The sequence below is a fragment of the Brassica rapa genome, chromosome A06 (genome assembly GCF_000309985.2).
Source record: "Brassica rapa cultivar Chiifu-401-42 chromosome A06, CAAS_Brap_v3.01, whole genome shotgun sequence".
Lineage (NCBI taxonomy): Eukaryota > Viridiplantae > Streptophyta > Magnoliopsida > Brassicales > Brassicaceae > Brassica > Brassica rapa.
In genome coordinates this window covers 5251882-5268721 of record NC_024800.2, presented here as the reverse complement: position 1 = coordinate 5268721, position 16840 = coordinate 5251882, and the positions used below count along the sequence as shown (strand labels likewise).

At 38.2% G+C, this 16840-nt stretch overlaps 5 protein-coding genes across 5 annotated transcripts; 1 reads left to right on the top strand and 4 right to left on the bottom strand.

The window, feature by feature from the left end:
* Positions 1–156: 156 nt before the first annotated feature.
* On the bottom strand, positions 157–2657 carry LOC103872047 (protein CLMP1). Its single transcript, XM_009150386.3, has one exon. The coding sequence runs from the start codon at positions 2568–2570 to the stop codon at positions 381–383; it is 2190 nt and encodes a 729-aa protein (XP_009148634.1). The 5' UTR covers positions 2571–2657; the 3' UTR covers positions 157–380.
* A 3969-nt stretch (positions 2658–6626) lies between these two features.
* Positions 6627–8338, top strand: LOC103848130. Its single transcript, XM_009125100.3, has 3 exons — positions 6627–7696; positions 7879–7920; positions 8023–8338. The coding sequence occupies exons 1-3, from the start codon at positions 6880–6882 to the stop codon at positions 8151–8153; spliced, it is 990 nt and encodes a 329-aa protein (XP_009123348.1). The 5' UTR covers positions 6627–6879; the 3' UTR covers positions 8154–8338.
* On the bottom strand, positions 8228–10051 carry LOC117125973 (putative pectate lyase 2). Its single transcript, XM_033273050.1, has one exon. It carries the CDS (start codon positions 9991–9993, stop codon positions 9313–9315), a length of 681 nt encoding a protein of 226 aa, XP_033128941.1. The 5' UTR covers positions 9994–10051; the 3' UTR covers positions 8228–9312.
* Positions 8587–9263, bottom strand: LOC103872043 (putative pectate lyase 2). Its single transcript, XM_033272860.1, has 3 exons — positions 9163–9263; positions 8938–9076; positions 8587–8805 (listed from the first exon to the last, which is right to left on the bottom strand). The coding sequence occupies exons 1-3, from the start codon at positions 9261–9263 to the stop codon at positions 8587–8589; spliced, it is 459 nt and encodes a 152-aa protein (XP_033128751.1).
* A 426-nt stretch (positions 10052–10477) lies between the features above and the next one.
* LOC103872042 (putative pectate lyase 2) lies at positions 10478–14222 on the bottom strand. Its single transcript, XM_009150379.2, has 4 exons — positions 12330–14222; positions 12144–12247; positions 11919–12057; positions 10478–11616 (listed from the first exon to the last, which is right to left on the bottom strand). Exons 1-4 carry the CDS (start codon positions 13113–13115, stop codon positions 11395–11397), a joined length of 1251 nt encoding a protein of 416 aa, XP_009148627.2. The 5' UTR covers positions 13116–14222; the 3' UTR covers positions 10478–11394.
* Positions 14223–16840: the final 2618 nt, after the last annotated feature.

Below are 16840 nucleotides of genomic sequence, written 5' to 3'. Positions count from 1 at the left end.
TAACAAAATGGTTTTGATATGTGTGGGTAATCTCAGTAAGTATTAAGTTGATGCAAGTATAATCAAGAACTAACTGACTAGTTATCTCTGATGACTCTGGTGTGGTTAAGTGTGGAGGTGTTTATAACATACGAATAATTGAAAAAGACTTGGGAATATAAAAGTTGCAATATTATAAGATCAGAAAAGTTGATCATCCATCAGTAAATTCCACAAAACAAAAACAAAAAAAAACTCACACATAATTAAAACTGAATTAGGAAAATCATCAAAACGGTTGCAGCTTATCCAATGAGTGCAAGTAGCAGAAATGCACCTTCCATGTTTAGCATTTTGGTTTTAGCTTCCTGTGATCAAATGGGTTCCGTCTGACAAGGTTTTCAAGATTCAGTTACCTTCTTATCATCTCCTTCAGCAGCTGCTTCGTTTGAACAATGGTTCTTGACAACAGTCGATATGTCGGTTTCAGAAGCACCTGCAAGTTTGAATCTTTCAACTGCTGAGTCAAGATTCTTCTCCCAACCGCTTACACTGATTTTGCATTCCACTTGTGATCTTTCAAACAACATATTTCCCCAGAATAGATGGATCTGTGATCTCATAGCAATAGCTTGCTCTGCTGCTTCTGCTGCTGTAACAGCTTCCGAAGCCTCCCCGTTTTCTCCATCTCCTTGCTTCTTTCTCCTCTTTGAAACTTCCTCTTTCTTGTTCGGGTTTTTCAGATCATTCATCCTTTGTTCTTCAAGCTTCTCCCACATCTCAGTCGCAGCTTTCATCTTCTCTTCTGCACTATCAAAGAGGGCCAATGTCTCCGTTGCATCCCATACAGACAAATCCATCTTTTGTGCCAAAGCAAAAGACCAATGGAGCTTTGCCATCTCAAACTGTTGTTGTCCCAAAGCGAGCAAACCCTCGTAAAAGTCAGGTTTGATTGACAAGGCGTGCTCATACTTTTCCTTAGCTAGAGTGTATCTCTCTTTCACCCACTCGTAAGCAGTCTGAAGCTGCTCCGCGACCTTATCCTTTCCACCAGATTCTTCCAACGGAATGCGCTTCCTCGCAGCGCACATGTGCACGTTACCCCAGTTGAAGAAAGCTAACGCAGCAACTTCTTGGAACTTGGCAGCAGCTTTCTCGAAAAGTGGCTGAGCTTCTTCACTAGTGACTGTTTCCTCCAGCGCCTCAGAGCAAAGCTCCATCCCCAGCTCATGCAAGTCAACATGAGCATCAGGGTCAATACCCACGTGCGACCGGAAAAGCTGAGCAAAGTCGAACAACCAATCGTCCATCTCCAACTCCTTCATCTCAGGATCTTCAGAAGAAGGTGTTTTCTCCTTATCTGATTTCTCATTGCTGACCTCTGTTTCGGATACTGTTTCACTCAGAGATGCTCGGATATCTTCTTCTTCAACAGGCGGCTTCTCTTCTTCCACTTCCTCCTCTTCTACTTCTTCATCGAGCAAAGGTGGCTCCTGCTCAGGACTTACATCAACAACATGCAATCTCAACATCCCAACAGAGTCAGACTTATCGGATTCAGGCTCCTTAGTCAAAACACCATCAGCAGCACTTTCAGCCAACCTAAGCTCCGCAGTACAAGTGACAGTAACCAAATCTCCATCATTGTCTTTATACTTAATCAACACCGACTTGGAAGAAGGGAAACGACTCCTCACGATTTCCCTCAATACCTTAAACCCACAATTCACAGGCATCTGACCCAACCTGATATCATGGTCATAAACAAACTTCAACGGCCTCCACCTAGTTACCTTCTCTTGAGAGGAAGAAGACTGCTCTGCCTTCATCATCAAACCTTTAGAAGAAGAATCATTCAACGGCTTCAACACAATTTTCGCCATCTGTGTCTTCCCTTCATGGCCATTTTCTACCAAAGGATTCATCTTTGGGCGTTCTACCTTACTATTGCTACTAACAACAGGCAAGGCAACAGGAGAAGAAGAAGAAGAAGCAACCTTTTTGTGAACCTGACGAGAAGGCAAGCAAGGACCAAGCCCATTAACGGGACCACCCAAAGCAGCAGAGGCGCCAAGAGCAGCAGGGGAAGGCCTGCTCTGAGGCCCACCAGGCCCACACATCATAAGCCGTCTGGACATCTCCGTAGCGTCCTTGTGATTAGGGTCAGCTCCCAAGAGCAAATTCACATCTTGCGCAGCCAATTCATACTTCCCCACGGCTTCGAGAGCTCTAGCTCTTCTTAACAAAGCTCGCGTGAACCCAGGATGGACCTGAAGCGCCATGGAACACTCGGAGATCACCTTATCGTAATCGATGGGCTTCATCTGCATCAAACACGCGGCGCGGTTGCTGTGGAACACGGCTCGGTCACGGTGGCTCTTTGGGACGAGCTTGAGCGCGTCGGCGTACTGCTCAAGCGCGCCTTGGAAGTCCTTGGCTTGGAACTTCTTGTTCCCTTCTTCCTTTAGCTCGTGCGCTCGTTTCAGGTACACGGAGGCGTCGAAATCGCCGCCGCCGTTGACGGAGGAAGATGGGATTTCCGAAGAATTGGCCTGCTTGCTCTTCTTCTTCCTCGCTCCTGATTTCCCCATTATCGCTCCCAATCAACAGGTGCTCGATTGATTCAACAACGCAAAGCTGATATGAAAGAGGAAGCTTGTGAAACCCTAAGGCAGACCCATCCCTAGTTACATGGGTTTATATAATGGGCTTTACTTGGGCCTTTCTAATTAAGAACAACGAGGAAGGAGAGAGAGTTTTACCTGAGGTTATTGGTTATTATATTTTAATAGATTTAAAATTTTGAACTAAATTTAGTGTTATTGGTTCTGTGATTTTAAAATATGTATTAAAATTATGTGTTATTAGTTTAATGATTTATAAATTCTATATTAAATCAAATGTTATTTAATCGTACAGAATTACTAATATATTTGATTTTATAATGGATTTGAATAGATTTGTTTGGATTTTTTAATTAAAAATATAAAGATTTAAATCTTAGGAAAAACTTCCGAATTTATATATTTTATTTAGATTTATAAATATGATTTGAATTTGTAAATCAATCAAAATATATAAACTAATAATTTGTCTCGGCAAGATGATGACTGTGCCAGAGAAAATGCTAAATTAACATCGCCGTCACCGCGTCGAAAGAAAAAGAAAGAGATGATATTTTTCGTGTGGAGCCATGTGATCCGTTGGATCAGCTATATAATGAACGATGAGATGTCATCGACTCATCGTTGACGAATGGATGGATAGGAAGAAGTTTTATATTTAGCGAAAACTAACATGTGCCGACGAGGCTTATGGTGGACTACGTGCTCTTCTAATTCTCAGCCGTTGATTGAAAATCAACTCAAACCGAAACAGTGTCGATTTAAACTTTGGAAGGGCTCACCTTGCCTTTTTTTTTTTCTGAACTACGGTAGGACACACCTTGTTATGATCTGCGCGAAAGCCCAATTAATGGTTTTACTGGGCCTTTTGTCTACAGAAACAATATATTGGGCTTTTTGAAACCCGAATTTCTGATCCTCACTATACTTTGTTTTTCTGTAAGTTTCTATACAAGAAAAACTTCTTAACTATATAGATTTGGATACTCGTACTAAGTTTCTTGGACTTTCAACTTAAAATTAATTGACAATTAATAGATTGACCCAAGTCCATTGTATATTACTTAAGTTCCTTTTATATTTTCGATGTGGGATCTTCTCTCCAATACCTCACAATACACAAGAGTCCATTAGAGGCTCTAATGAATAATTTTATAGTTAATTGGGTGATTTGAAAAGTTTAGCATATTTGTTAGTGTAATTATGTTTTCATAGTCTAACGAGAGAACCTCTTAGAGATTTTTAATTTTTTTTTTCAGAAGTTGAATGATTGTAGGTGAAGCTGGCTGCATTATAGTTTACAAAGAAGCAAATACACTGAAAATCATGACCATTGTCTTAACAAAAGAGATGACACTTTTCTCAGGAGATTTTACCTGGCCATGAGTTCGTGAAAGCATGGGGACATATGCAAATTCCTTAGCCATCAGAGAGATGTTTGCCTTCTCTTTGGCTCTTTAGCAACTCTTTCCACTCATCTACAAATTACAACAACACGCCTACGTACGTATTCATAATATATAAGCCATTACTCTCTTGATTCCTCATATCATTGATACTTCTTGTTTCACTTTCTGAAACCTTTCTCCAACTTCTCAACGATATGTTGCTCTCCGGGCGTCGATGGATTGGCTCGAAAGATAAGGAGCCTCTTTGGATTTCTCGACCTCTATTGCCTAATAATATATATATGTACATAATCAAAACTCAAGTATAATACTGATACACATGCATTAGTTAGTAATAGTATCATACTATCATTGTTCATGTTAATTGATATGATCTACGTACGTTATTATTATTAACGTTATTACCTTTTCATATAACTCGGATTGCTTCCTAAGTAGAGCGTTATTCCTCTTCGTTAGTGCAAGCACTTCTTCACTTTGCTTTTGATTCTCCGCTAGTAATTTCGCCAACTAAAAAACAAATCTAATTGCGGAACATCACGAAAATCAAATTCACAAATTAGTTAAGCTAATGAGTTACTGCACGTAGTTAATTACCGTACATATATTTCGTCGTTCATTGCAAGTGAGGCTTGATTATTCCACGTTAGTGTAAGCATTTCTTCTCTAAGCTTTTGATTCTCCAGTGTCACTTTCTTTAAATCCGCCTTCTGAATAAAGTACTACAAATTTTGAAACAGTCACGATCAAAATACCAAAATTGACCATCGCTAAGTTAAATTACCTTCTTCACACGATTTTCCATCTCAGAGTTGTTACGTTGATCACTGGTTCTGATGTAATTAGGTTTAATTATCATGAACAAAGGGGCTTATACTATATATATATACGATAGATCCTAATTCATCCCTGTATATTTAGTGATATATTCCCAACAGATTTTTTGATATTACTAGTTAAGTAAAATCTAAAAATATACAAAAAGAAGATAATATGTGTTTTAGTTAAAGAAGTAGGAAGTTCGCCCTAATACTCTCTCTGGTCCAAATATCGAGGAGCCATCGGCCATCAACTATTTCGACGCCGGTGAGGCCTCCAGCCGCCGGCGTCGGGATCTCTGTCAAGATTTCTGCTCAGCCTCTCGCTCCTCTACATCTTCCACTCGCTCCACCATCTTTTGCTCTGTTTCTTTTCTCTTGTGTGACTTTCTAGGTGACAAATCTCAACCGAGACTGTCTCTTGCCGTGAGAAGAAGAGATCTGTGTTTCTGTTTCGGTGTCTGTGTCACCAGACCCGTGACTCTCTGGGGGACTCCCCACCGCTCCGCCGTTCCTGTCAACATCAACCACAGTGACTCACTTTCGCACCACGTTTACTATTCTGGACCAAGGACGGTGAAATATTCAACGCGTGTAGTAGCTACACTGCAAATCCCTAGATCCATGTCTTCCCGGCTAGATCTACCGTCGGCTTCGCCGACTAGATCTACTGCCGCCTCCGCCATCCCAGTTACTCACGTCTCATCTTCCCGCTACTCCTGCTCCGAAGACCTTCACCGGATGCCACTCCTTCGACCGTCGCAATCTCTTCCTCGTCCATAGTTTCCGGCATTTCGAAGTCCTGTGTGGTTGGGATTCCACCGTTTACCAGGCTTTCAGCGCTGGACTCTCGATGTCTGTTAAGTTTGAGCGCTCCCCGGTCCGCTACCACCTTATTCATCTTGAAAGTATACCGGTTTGGCAGTCTCCTCTGGGTTTCCGAGAAGATCTGTTGGGTTTCAACCGCTTGCTCCGGTGCGCATCCATCTCCACCGTTCGACGTTCCCGTCTCCTCACCACCCATCTCCACTTTCGGCGTATCTCCCAGGTACTCCCCGTCTCCGGTAAAACGAATGGTTGTCTCCAACCCGAGGGTACTAAGTTTATGGGCCTGGCCCTTTCAGTCTTGTGGTATAAGAACTGTAAAAGTGACTATGCGATTGACTTCTGATGTGTGGGTTTGTGTGAAGAGCTTCAAGATTTCTGATGGATTCATTAGGGTCTTTGTTATGCGATTATTGTTATACCTCTCTTTTATGAAGATTATTTCGGTGGATACACCGTGTTTGCTTACGGTTTCAACCTCTTCCTCTACCGAGAAGAGTACTTTGCAACCATGCCTCCTCTCTATGAAAGGAGATGTCTTCTCGGTTTTATTACCGAGGCTTTAGTTTACTCACCGGTTTGTTATCTTGTGGAGCGGTCTGTACGGGACCTGAAGATGCAATCGAGAATAATTTGATTGTTCTCGTTGGTGAGGGCTGTCTCTCAACGTCGCCTTGTGTGACTATTCTCCAGCTGTCCGACTTTGTCGGGAAGGCTTTTTTGACGCATTCAAGCTTTGTTTTGAATTCGCTGTCACCTTCTTCGGAAGATTTATCTGATTTAGTTTTATATATCTCTGTACTTTATGCTTTCTTGCAAAGAGGATGTAATATTCCCTCTTGTATTGTATCAGAACAAGGTTGAATGAATGAAATTAAGTGGTGTTACAAAAAAAAAAAAATACAAAAAGAAGATAATTCCGAATAATAAGTGGACTTAGGAATGTGATAATATCAAATTATCAACTGCGAACTGCTTTCTAGCCGCCCAACATAATCATGCGAACTAATGTGATTCTTATATTTATTCACATTCATGTGATGTTCTTTTTATTTCTTTATAACGAATATATAAAACTATTGAAAAAGCACATGACAAGGTGGATTCTTAAACTCCTTAGCAAGACATTCCAAGCTTACTCAGCACTTCACACCACCAAATTATAATACCTTAATTAAGATCTGCCCAAAACTCAAATGAAACAAAAAAACATAATTCTAAATAATGTCTCCACTTCACTCCTACTCTATCTTACTCGCCATTTTCATGAGCATCATTCTTCAACCATCAATAATATCATCCCAATCACATCTCTGTAGATCTTCTTGCGGCGACATTCCAATAAACTATCCCTTTGGCATCGACGATGGTTGTGGCAGCCCTTACTACAGACACATGCTCATTTGCTCCGACAACAACACCAAGCTTGAACTTAGAACACCATCCGGTAAATACCCTGTTAAGTCCATAAGCTACTCCGATCCTCACCTTCTTGTATCTGATCCCTTCATGTGGAACTGTCAAGATCGAGATAACTTTCGACCCACGAGATCTTTCAGCATAGATTCAAGCACACACTTCACTGTCTCCCCTCAAAACGACTACTTGTTCTTCAACTGCGATTCAGAGAAAGTGATCGTCGAGCCAAAACCGCTCTTCTGCGAGAGGTTTCCGGATAGGTGCGACTCGTCATGCGATAGCTCGAGCTACCTGTGCAGACATTTGCCCGAGTGTGGATCAGCTTTAGGTTCTAGGGTTTCTTGTTGCTCTTACTACCCGAAAGCAACTCAGTCTCTTAGGCTGATGCTACAGAACTGCGCGACATATACAAGTGTGTATTGGAGGAGTACGGGGGCTGGGAATGCACCGTATGATCAGTTTCCAGAGTACGGGATTAGGGTTGATTTTGAGTTCCCGGTGACTACGAAGTGCCTTCTTTGCCAAGATACCACTAAAGGTGGTGGGGTTTGTGGATTTGATAGGAGGACGCAGAATTTTTTGTGTCTTTGCAAACAAGGAAATGTCACTACCCATTGTAATGGTAAATTCTCTCCTTCACAATTCTATTGTATTTCTTACTGACAAATACTATTTTTTCCGTTATAATATTATTAAAAATCATTTTCTAACATGTGATATATTCATGTCAACTATTAATGTTATGTATTTTGAATCACATGACGTTACTATTATATATATTTAATCTCTTAATATTTTTCGCAGATCCTGTCCTCGTAAAGCATAAACACATTGGAGCAGTCGCGGGTAATTAATAAAGATTGCTATAGTTACCATATGAATTTGTTTCTGAATTTGATATATATACTTATTTAACTTGATATGATCTGATCAACTTGTCTCTTTCAGGAACGGTGACGGCGGTTTCAGCGGCCGGAGCGATTGGCGTTGGAGGTGGAGTATTTTGGTACTTGAGAAAAGTGAGAGCCAAAGCTCCGGTCACTTGTGGAGTTCAAAGCAACGAGAACAGAATTTTCTAAAAGCATGAAAACATGTTTTTAAAAAGAATAGGCAAAAGCACGAGCACACTTTTCTTTTCTTCTGTTTCGTTTCCTTTTGTCTTTTCCTTTTCATCTTTTGATTATGTGTATACTACAAGTTTGGGATAAAGGAATTTTGTATTTTTGACGCGTTTTAACATGATTATATATGTAAGTTTTTCAAACCAAACTAAAGTTCTAAATTATATATTTTCCAACTAAATTAAAAGTATGTATAGATTTGTTCAGATTTCAGACCGTCCTTTTAATTCATGTGTATACGCTAGCAAGTTTGAAAAAGGCAAGGAAAGGGTAAACACTGGATGCTTCCATGTCGTAAAACAGATCTAGAAATCTTCCAATATAATTTGAATGTTGTCCCGACGTAAAAAAAAAGAAACCGCAAAACACATTAACGAATAAGATAAATTAATCAGCAGATCCTGCCGGAGTAGCAACTCAGAGGACCTGCGGCAGAAGTAAGATTAGGGACGAGAGAGCCATCGTACACCGGAAACTCCTCTTCTCCTTCGTACACCTGCGTGACTTTTCCGTTGATAGACGGCTCAAAGTAAGCTCCGTTCAAGAAAACGTCTTTTGAAGAAATCCATTTCCAGCTACGATCATTTCCACTCTCTAGTCTCTTTGTCACCTTCATATATGTACAACACCTTTATATTAAGGGAGTTTTCTTGACTCAAAAACAATTGATAACGAATACATTAATCCATATGTTTAATAATAATATATATATTATATATTAATAAATATAAAACGACGAAACCTGTTTTTTGCTAGGGTCATCAGGAGCAAGAAAGTAGTTGCCTTCACTAAAAATGGTTGGATCGGCACTTCCTCCAAGCGCATACTTTAGCCATTTATTGTATCTATTGTTTGCTACATGCGCAAACCCTCTCCTCACCCTACCACATCATTAGTTGTATATTCATGTCAGCATTTTCTAATGTTCATTAAGTTAAATTTTAGTTAGTAAAATATATTTATATACCTAGGAATTCTCTCGATGAGACCCGGTCCAAAGTGGTTGAATGCAATTGTAACTTTCATATTCTCATCTACGACAATGTTGTCGTGATTGCCAAGCAACATCACCTTCATAAATATCAAAAGTATAATTAATATTCAATGTTTTAATAAGTTACAACTTAATGTATATAGATATACTTACTTTATCATGCTGAGTGAAGTAACTATTAGAAATAGTGACGGCAGTCGAACCAAGTACCACATCGATCAATCCATCTTCAGACTGGGAAAAGTAACAATGATCGATCCAAACATTTGACGAATTGAACACGGAGATTGCATCACCGTCCGATCCTCCCCGTCTACCAATATGAGTCGGAGTGCTCCGTACCAAACCCGATTTACCCGGTTTGCAGTGGTGGATACTTATACCATGTATAATGACATGGCTCACGTGTTGGATCGTGATGCATGGTCCGTGCGCGATTTCCACTTTTGCTCCTCTTCCGTCAATGGTCTTGTTGCTGTTCATGATGAGCTCGTTTTTCAACACTATGCCCATGTCACGTTCGAATGTGATCCATAGCGGCTCGGTCTGGATCACGGCATGTCGTAGGGTTCCAGGGATAGGGTTTTCAGGGTCGTCTTCTGAGCTTGTGACCACATAGATCGACCCGTCTTTGCCCCCAGACGCGTATTTTCCGAATCCCACCGCGCAACCGGCTAGATCAGGACGGTTTGATTCCCAGTTAGGGTTTGTACGCCAGCAAGAATCGATTGGATTTTGTGACTCAACAAGAGGAGAGAAGAATAGTGCAAAGAGAAGTGAAACTATTAAGAAGAAAGAAGCCATACTATTTTGTTTGAGTTAAATTGTCTGTGTGGGAAACGGGAATATATACACACGACATATAGTTCTGGTCAGCTAGAGAATCTACTGCTAGGGGAAACTTGTAATCTTCCATTGATCAAGTCCCATATATGACTCCTGTAAATGCTCAATCACATTTATCTCTGTAGTTAAAATCGGTAAGTAATCACTGTAATTATGCTCTATTCCTATATATGAGTTTTTTTTTTGCCAATTCTCCTATATATACGTTGCAACTCCCTTATGTGTACAGTTTTGAATCTACGTAATCATTTATTTTGTAAGAATGCATTTAAGTTTAGAGAAAAATTAGTGATTGTTAGTCATTTTAAAACATAGTCAATTAATAGTCTATGATTAATGAGCTTGGTACACAAAAGACACTGCATTTTGACATGCATTGTATCGGCGGAAGCATACAACATGGCGCCAATGATGTTATTGAATTTGTCTGTTAATTCTTGACTTTTTTTTTTTTTGATTTTGGTTAATATACGGCGCCTCTATTTAAATACGACTGAGAATGAGTAGTAATATTTTTTTTTTAGGAAAGAATGAGCTAGTAGTAATATTTTTAAAACAATAATACTTTTTGAGAATAGCATTGTCATCACTTTTCTTTCTTTTTTTTGTCGACATCATCACTTTTCTTATGGGAGTACTATATATCAATTTCTTTAAAGTTCTTATTGATGAGAAACATCTCATATCGAAAATATAAGAATTAATCTACTACTATATAAAGGGTTATGACCGATCCACTCATTATCAATTGGCTTTAAGTTGAAAGTCCATAATTAACCCGATTCTAACATGGTATTAGAGCGATAAGATCATTTGACTACAAGTACTACTACTATACCGATGTTGGACCCTTTGTGAATGTTATTCCCACATTGTCCACGTTTCAGACCTAGATGTCTGAGCGTGAGGAAGGATATTGATAAAAAAAACATCCCACATCGAAAATATAAAAATTAATTTACTACTATATAAATGGTTATGGCCAATCCACTTATTACCAATTAGTTTTAAATTGGAAGCCATAATAAACTTGAATCTAACAGTTCTGTTTATTGTCGTTTCGTATAAAAAATATCATCATACCCATCATATATTTACACTCTTCACATTATAAACTTCAAATTTTATAATTATGCAACTCAAGTTTTGGATTAAAAGATACATTACTGAATTATACAAGTCTTTATAAAAACAAACTTCAAAAAGAAAAACTTTAAAAAAAAAAATCGATCCTCCATAAATTTGAATTCCGTCCCGGGTAAGAAGAATTCACATAATACACCTCAGATACAGGAATTCCGCCTCGATGTTGAAAGAAAAAACACAAAAACAAAACATGTTTATGAATATTATAAATAATCAGCAAGTCCTGCCGGAGTAGCAACGGAGAGGGCCGGCGGAGGAAGTGAGAGAAGGGACGAGAGAGCCGTGGGACACCGGAAACCACTCTGCTCTTCCGTACAACGGCGTGACGGTTCCGTATCCAGACTGCACGAAGTAAGCTCCGTTCTTGAAAACGTCTTTTGATGTTCTCCATTTCCACCTTTTCGAATCATATCCGCTTTCTATTCTCTTTGTCACCTACACACATGCATCACGACACCAGTTTCAAATAACAAGCTCTTCCATCTTAAAATCAATTGATAATGAATATATACATCTTAATATATTTTATAAATACGCTATTGATTTCATGTTATTGTGGGATATTCTAACCGTAATTATTAATCGTTTTTTTCTTCATTTTATTAATCGTTTTTTTCTTCATTTATATATATATATATATATATATATGTGTGTGTGTGTGTGTTTTAGTTGTAGAATTCAAAATTTCGATATAAATTATACATAGTTACATACATATCTTCTTAACTTTTAATTACCTGTTTTTTGCTAAGGTCATCAGAAGCAACGAAGTAGTTGCCTTCGCTGAAGATAGTTGGATTAGCACTTCCTCCGATTGCATACATTTGCCACTTCTCGTATCTATTGTTAGCTACATGCGCATACCCTAGCCTTACTCTGTCACGTCATCAACCCCATATACATGTCAGCAATTTCAAGATTTTATTCTGGTAAGACATTGATAACGTGTATATAATGTATACCTAGGCATTCTCTCAATGAGACCCGGTCCAAAATGGTTGAATGCAATTGTAACTCGCATAATCCTATCTTCCACATTATTGTCATTATGCCCGAGCAACATCACCTTCATTATCACATGGAAAATAACATCAGTATTCAGAATATGTACTCGCTATTAAATTACAATGTAAAATTTAGATGCTTACTTTATCGTGCTGTGTGAAGTAATTATTAGAAATAGTGACGGCCGTCGAAGCATGAAGCACATCGATCAAACCATCTTGACACCGAGAAAAGAAGCAATGATCGATCCAAATATGTGAAGAATCAAATATGGCGATTGCGTCACCGTCCGATCCTTTCCTACTTCCAATATGGGTCGGACTGCTGCGCACCCGACCCGACTTACCCGGTTTACAATCATGGATACTTATCCCATGTATAATGATATGGTTCACATGTTGGACCGTTATGCATGCCCCGTATGCGATTTCCACCTTGGCTCCTCTTCCGTCGATAGTCTTGTAGCTGTTCATGATGAGCTCGTTTTGCAACACTATGACCATGTCACGTGCGAATGTGATCCATAGCGGTTTAGATTGAATCACGGCGTGCCGTAGGGTTCCGGGTCTAGGGTTTTCAGGGTTGTCCGATGGGTTTGTAACCACGTAGACTGACCCGTATTTGCCCCCTATTGCGGCTTTACCGAACCCAACCGCGCAATCGGCTAGAGCGCGGCGGTTAGATGCCCAGTTAGGGTTTCTACGCCAGCAAGAATCGATTGGGTTTAGTAATGGTTTTGGGGTGGTGTAATAACTATTACTATAATAAGCAGCCTCTACAAGAGGATAAGAGAGAGCTGCAAAGAGAAGTGAAACTGTTAACAAAAGAGAAGCCATTTTTGCTTGAAGATGGAGAGGCTTGATTTGAACTATGTGTGAGCAAATATATATATACACGACATAGGTATGAGCTAGACAATGTACAATCATTAATTTGCATTTAAGTATATGAATTTTTATGTAGTTTATGAAAGATGAGAAGGTGGGACACACGGATAGTAGGGCCGACTAGTGAAATGAAACTTACCCCATGAATTTAAATTGTTAAAGAAGTACTTCTTCGGTCGATGCTCTTAGTTATAGGTAGACGTGATTGCACGAGCTTGAGATGACGATGGGTTGGTTTTGACTTTGCTATTTATACTTCAACTTGTTTAATATAATGCTCTTTTATTTGAATACGACTGAAAACAAGTAATATATATAGAATAATACTATCTGAGACGGCAATTAACAAATGGCACTATTATCGTTTTTTATAGGCAGAAAAGTCAACTTCCGCCAAAATATGTACATTCACATTCTTAGATGTCGGTTTAAAATCATAGAGTAAAACGGGAATACGATAATGTCGGATTTTAAGAACAAAGTATAATTACTAAAACCTTCAAGTCTATGTAAAAATAATAAATATACAGATTATTATTGTGTAAGACTATTGCATTTCTAATTATATTTGTTTTGAAATGACTATTATTAAACATTGGGTTTACACATTCCATAGGCACACGATCTCCCTTTGTTGCACTTCTTAAAGCAACCTCCACAATGTCTCTTATTAAACATTGGGTTTACACAATACCCGTTGCAACAAATCTCCGAGTATTGACAGCTTTTCCCACATCTTCCACAGTTCAATTTGTTGGTCCTCAAGTCCACACACCTCTTACGACAGCAAGCACGGCCTGAACTTCCTTTGAGACGACATACTCGGGGGCTTTTGTCACATGTCATTGCTGCACTTGTACGGCTCCAACCTTTTCTCCCCCGTGTAGAGGCTATCAACCGACCATATCTGTCTCGGTGGTTCGCCTCAACCCTTAGACCATCTTTAACCCTGGCACCCCAACTGGGGTGTTTAATTTTTTTTTTTTTTGGTTTTTTTTTTCTAAATTAAAAAAAAAATTAAAACGAACCAATCGCGAGCCGCCACGTGTCAGTGGGGCCCGCGAAAAAGCCAAGCAGCGACGTCTAATTAGGCAGAAGAAGCACCAACGCTTAATTTTTCTGTGTGTCCCACCTATTATTTTATTAATATTTTGGCTAAGCTCCCCCTCTAAGCTCCTCCATTAATGGTGCCCTTAGCGGTTCACTAAGTGTTATACCAATGGCTAAAACCATTAGGATCACCAAAACGAAATGGGATATCTTGAATGTATTCATTCTTTTATCGCCTTGCTAGAATTTAAAGAAGAGAAATTGCAAACAATTTTTTGTATGGGAATGTGTGTTGCGTGTGTTTGTATGTGTATGAATGTATTTGGATGAAGAGTAACAAAGGACGGGAATGCTATTTATACACGAGGGAGTGATGCCACAGGTCAACGAAGAAGTGTTTGAAAAATTAGGTCTTCTAAGAAAAATATTTGACTTTTTGTATACTCTTTTTAGTGGAGTGGTCAATTTCGAAGGGTTGAGATTTCAGAAGAATGAACGAGTTAGGCTCGCGTAGAAAAAATAAAATCAATAATTTTGTAAATTAGGCAGAACAAAAGTGGAACACGTGAAATTTATTTGATCGTTTGGAAAGAGTCTAGGGAAATATAATTTTATTTTAGGTTCACTGATTTTTTTGGAGGGGGGACCCTAAACTAATCGCCGCACAATCCATTGTATGGACAACTTCATCATCGTTAACACAAATTAATTTATAACAGACAAAAAAGTTTACCAAAAGAATCGAACAATGTAATGTCAGTGGGGAGCCAGAAATCTTTTATACTGGAGTCAGAATTATTTTTTTCAAAAATATAATTTATAAACCAGTAAAAACTATAAATTATAACTTTAGTTTTTAATGTTTGTAACTATTTTAGAGAGATTATATTTTTTTTGTGGGGTCAAATTTTATATTTTAATAGGGTCAATAATTTTTTTCTTAAGAAAAATAAATATATTTTAAAAATTAGTAGGGTCAGCTGACCCCACTTCTCCTTTACTACCTCCACCTCTGGTAATGTCCGAGTTCTTTTTTTTTTTTTCTGGTAGCGAGACATCTGAGTTATTTTGGAGATTTTGTCCCCACTAGCTTGACAGAAAAAAGGCAACCAGCACGTCTCGATCGCGTATGGTAGTGAATTTTTATACTTTTTATGACAACCAATCAGATAATTTAGCATCTTGGAGAGCTTACTTATTGGTTATGTATAACAACAATAGTTAGTTAAATACGTTCAGATGTTGGCTTACCAGCGTCTTTTAGCATCTTGAATAGCTTATAGACCCTTTAATTACTTGCCTACCAGTTATGAACGTTACAATTTTAATTTAATTAGTTAAAGGGCACATCAGCCCTGAAACTATAAAAGATACTATAACATGTTTGGAGATATATATTACAAACGTTAAAACGACTGGTTCTCAGTAAAATTATACGATTGATTGATTGAATAATAGATCAAGGACAAACCGTGGTATAATTTAGCGATTAGTTATGCGACAGTACATATTTATAAGTCACAAAGATAAACACGTCAAGAACGTGTTATTAACAAAATTCACAAAATATCATTACTATATCTATCAACAGCTGTAAGCCTGTAACATATGGGACATGAATCGCTGCTCAAAGTTGACATAACCTAACTTTAAAACTGTTATAAGAGCACTCGAGTATATGCAGGGTTTGACTCTTGGTCTTTGGATAGATAAACTCGTTCAAAACAAATATATTCTCTTAAGAAATAAAAGTCAACAAATATATTTTCCTACCAAAACAAATACCTATATTTTACCCAAAAAAAAAAAATACCTATATGGCTATATAGCCATGACACCCTAAGTTTCAATTCATCCATTGACTCCATTAGTCCTTAGGAAAAGTTGGAAAATAAGTGGATTAATAATCGCAGTCTTGATCATTAGGATCTCTGCTGATACGTTCTCACGCTTACATTGACCAAAAAAAAATAAACACAAAATCGAAGAAAAATAGATTACTTAAAACTTACCCCTTTGTTTTTTATACGATGTTTTAATATAAACACACAAATTAAATATTTTTCTTTTTACTTTTACTAAAACCACTCAGGTACAACAAAAAATAACCAAAAACAGTTAATCATTGTTATTCTGAAACAAAATATCTTTGAAACTATCATTCGAAAAGAAACGGAGACAATATTTGATATTAAAATAGTCATTGTGATGTTCCATATATCTTTCACCAACAGCTAACAACTATGATGGGATTGTGATCTCGCAGTATCATAGTCTTCCAAGTATTCAAAATTAGTAATAATGCTATTACAAAACAATGCAAAATACGTAATTCAATTTTCATATGCCAAAAAACGTGAGTGGCTCCCAACTTAGAAATGTTCAAAAAGGTAATTAGAGAATCAATTTCACAGCAGCATACTAAAGTCAAGTAGCCAACTACAATCGCGCCATGATTTTACAATCTACAAAAAGTCGGCTGCTTCCTGCTAAATACGTCTAGGAACAATACTGTATGCCACAACAAAAAAGTTTAAGCATTTAGCTTAAAAATCTGGCAATAATGCTTTCAGCTCTTTCAAGAATTGTTCGACGGCGTAGATCACCATCTTCTTTATCTATTTTGCATGAGACAAGAAAGGAACTAAAGAGTGAGTGAAAAACCAGTCAGCAGCAATATTAAGTAAGAACACTGATAACAAACCACCTCAAGTTTG